General features: G+C 56.0%; 1 protein-coding gene across 1 annotated transcript in view; it reads right to left on the reverse strand.

Moving 5' to 3' along the window:
* Window positions 1–3166, reverse strand: part of CD244 (CD244 molecule) — a 17446-nt gene that overhangs the window by 8553 nt on the left and 5727 nt on the right. The window contains exons 2-3 of the mRNA XM_019556724.1: window positions 1007–1336; window positions 596–916 (exon numbers count right to left, since the gene is read on the reverse strand). Coding sequence (XP_019412269.1) covers window positions 596–916; window positions 1007–1336 — 651 coding nt within the window. The remainder of the gene's footprint in view (window positions 1–595; window positions 917–1006; window positions 1337–3166) is intronic.

Below are 3166 nucleotides of genomic sequence, written 5' to 3' on the forward strand. Positions count from 1 at the left end.
GCACCACTTCTCTTGGAAGCTGGTTCCAGACCCTAGCCGCCCTGACGGTGAAGTAGCGCCTCCTGATATCTAACCTAAACCTACCCTCTGCCAGCTTGTGACCGTTATTCCTGGTCACTCCTGGCGGTCCTTGGGGAAACAGGGACTCCCCCAATGCCTGCTGATCCTCCCCGACTAGTTTATAACAGGTCACTAGATCCCCCCTCAGCCTTCTTTTTTTGGAGGCTGAACAGGTTCAGGTCCCGTAGCCTCTCCTCGTCGGGCCTGCCCTGCTGTCCCCCTATCATACGAGTGGCCTCCTCTGGACCCTCTCCATGCTGTCGACATCCCTCTTGAAGTGCGGCGCCCAGAACTGGACGCAGTACTCCAGCTGCAGCCCGACCAGTGCCGCATAGAGGGGGAGGATCACCCCCTAGGGTGCATCTGGGTGGCAGGACAAGATCTCTGCCTTCTCCAAACTAGCTGATTTCATCTCCAGCCCAGGGAATGCACCAGCTTTAGGAAAGCCTTGGCCAGGGGCCCCCAGCACTGTATGCTCTGTCCCATGCACTTGGGTAGTTCTTGATGTATGTTGCAAAAGGAAATAAACCCTCACATTCATCTGCTAAAGGACATTTACCTGTGGCTGGGAAGATGCACAGCGGTTTGACATCGATGGTGGCCGTGCCCCAGCTGGCTGCATTGCTGGCATTGCAGTGATAGAAAGTATCCTTGCTGCCCGCAGTGATCTCCAGCTGCAGCTGGGATTGATGCCCCTGGAGCAGCTGGTCCCCTGTGGCTGGACTCCAGGATGCACCTCGGGACCAGCTGTAGGTGACTCTGTCGGCATCCTGCACCTGGCAGGACAGGGTCACATTGCACCATCCGAGGTCTGGGTGAGCAGAGAGTGCTGTGAGGTTGGGCTGCTGGACTCGGTCTGCAAGGAGAAGTCATGGTGAGAGGGGCTGAGGGTGGCAGGTTCCCCCACATAGGTGAGACTGGGGGGAAGCAGGGCCCAGATACTCACCGAACACAGACACACGGAAGCAGGTGGTATCGAGACTGCCGGATGCAGATGTCACATCCATGGAGTAGACACCGCTGTCTGACTTGTTAACCAGCTCAATCTGCAGCGAGAGATTCCCGGGGTGGAAGGCGATTCTCCTGCCTAGCGGGGAGGCTGTGTTGAGGTCCACATGACTGTTGTTCTTAACAAGTGTCCCAATCCGATACTGCCCTCCGGAGCTGAGTCTCACTCTCCAGTTGATTTCTTCCCAATCCAACAGTCGATTCTCTGGCACTAACAGCATGGTTTTCTCTGTAACTGCAGCCACTTCCATTTCTCTACAACCTAGTGCTTCAGAAAAGACAGGGAGCAAGGTGTTAACGCACCCCTCTGCACAGCTGGGCACCGTGGGGTGTAGCAGGGATGTTCCCCTGCCTGGTAGAGGTGGGGCTGAAATGCAGCTGTGGGCAGATGCTGCATTGACCCCCTGGAACCCTCTACAAAGCACCAGCAGGCACATCCCCAGCCTGGCCCCAAAGCCAGGAGATGGGGGTAGCACCCCTGCAGCCACCCAACCTGTCAGTGCCCCATCACGAGGGCTTCCCACCGCCCTCCCTCCCTGCTCTGGAGAGGCCTGTGTCTGCCTGTTTGGAGGCAGTTGTCACCTCTCCCAACACTAACCCACACAGATAGTTCATCTTTCCCTCTATTTCCAAGCCTGCCAGCTGTTTCACCTGCTCTCAGTCCTACTGAAAAGTGTCTGGAGATGTCCTTTCTGAAGCCCATTACCCCAAATCCGAGGAGCTGAGGCTTTCCCAGGCTCTTTGGGTTAGGGGCTTTTTGTGATGGATTCTATGAGCCCATCATCCCCGCGGTGCCAGGAGTTGGGATTGCTTAGGATTTGGCTTCTCTGAGCCCACAGGTGAGGGCAACAAGTGAGTTCACACTCATCAGTGTGATGGTGTTTCAAAGGGCTTAGGGTCAGAAGGGATCAAAACAGATCATCAGGTCTGACCCCCTGCCCTGGGCAGGAATGAGTGCCGGGGTCATAACACCCCAGCCAAATATCTGTCCAGCCTGCTCTTGAAGACCCCCAAGGTAGGAGGGAGCACCACCTCCCTGGGGAGCCCCTTCCAGAGCCTGGCAGTACAGTACAGGCAGCCCTCACTGTACAGTAATGTCTCCTGATGTCCAGCCCGAACCTGCTCTAACAATTTGTGGCCGTTATTCCTAGTAACCCCAGGTGGTGCTCGGGGGAACAGAGCCTCCCCCAATTCCCACTGGTCCCCCCCGGTGAGTTTGGAAATGGCCACCAAATCCCCTCTCAGCCTTCTCTTGTGCAGGTTGAATAGGGTCAGGCCCTTCAGCCTCCCTTTGTAGGGCCTGCCCCACTGCCCCTTGACCATGCAAGTGGCCCTCCTCTGGACCCTCTCAATGCTAGCCTCATCCCTCTTGAAGTGCGGTGCCCAGAACTGGACGCGGTACTCCAATTGCGGCCTGACCAATGCTGCATAAAGGTAAAGGATCACTTCCCTGGACTTGCTTGTGATGCATCTGTGGATGCACGACATGGGGCGGCTAGCCTTACTAACCGCATCCTTACATTGGCGGCTCATGTTCATCCTGGAGTCAACAATGACTCCAAGATCCCTTTCTGCCACTGTGTTGACAAGAGGGGTGATCCCAGCCCAGAGGTGTGTTGCTGGTTCATTCTCCCTAGGTGCAGCACCTTGCAAGACCCCTGGCACGGCTGTACGAGCACTCGTGATGCTCTGGTGTAGTGCCAGAGGACTGGAAGAGGGCCACCATGGTTCCCATCTTCAAAAAGGGGAAGAAGGAGGACCCAGGGAATTATAGGCTAGTTAGTCTTACCTCGATCCTAGGTAAGGTTTTTGAAAGGATTATCCTGGCACATGTCCGTGAGGGGCCAGCAGGGGAGATCATGTTTAGGGGCAACCAACATAGTTCATTAGCGGCAGGTCCTGTCAGACCAACCTGGTGGCCTTCTACAACCAGCTCACAAAATCCTTAGATGCAGGGGTAGCAGTGGACATAGTCTTCCTGGACTTTCGGAAGGCCTTCGACACGGTCTCTCACCCCGTTTTCATTAAGAAACTGGGGGACTGCGGTGTCAACACCCACACAGTCAAATGGGTCGCCAACTGGCTGGAGGGCCGCACC

This window comes from Crocodylus porosus, unplaced genomic scaffold, assembly GCF_001723895.1.
Source record: "Crocodylus porosus isolate Cpor-Errol unplaced genomic scaffold, CroPor_comp1, whole genome shotgun sequence".
NCBI lineage: Eukaryota > Metazoa > Chordata > Crocodylia > Crocodylidae > Crocodylus > Crocodylus porosus.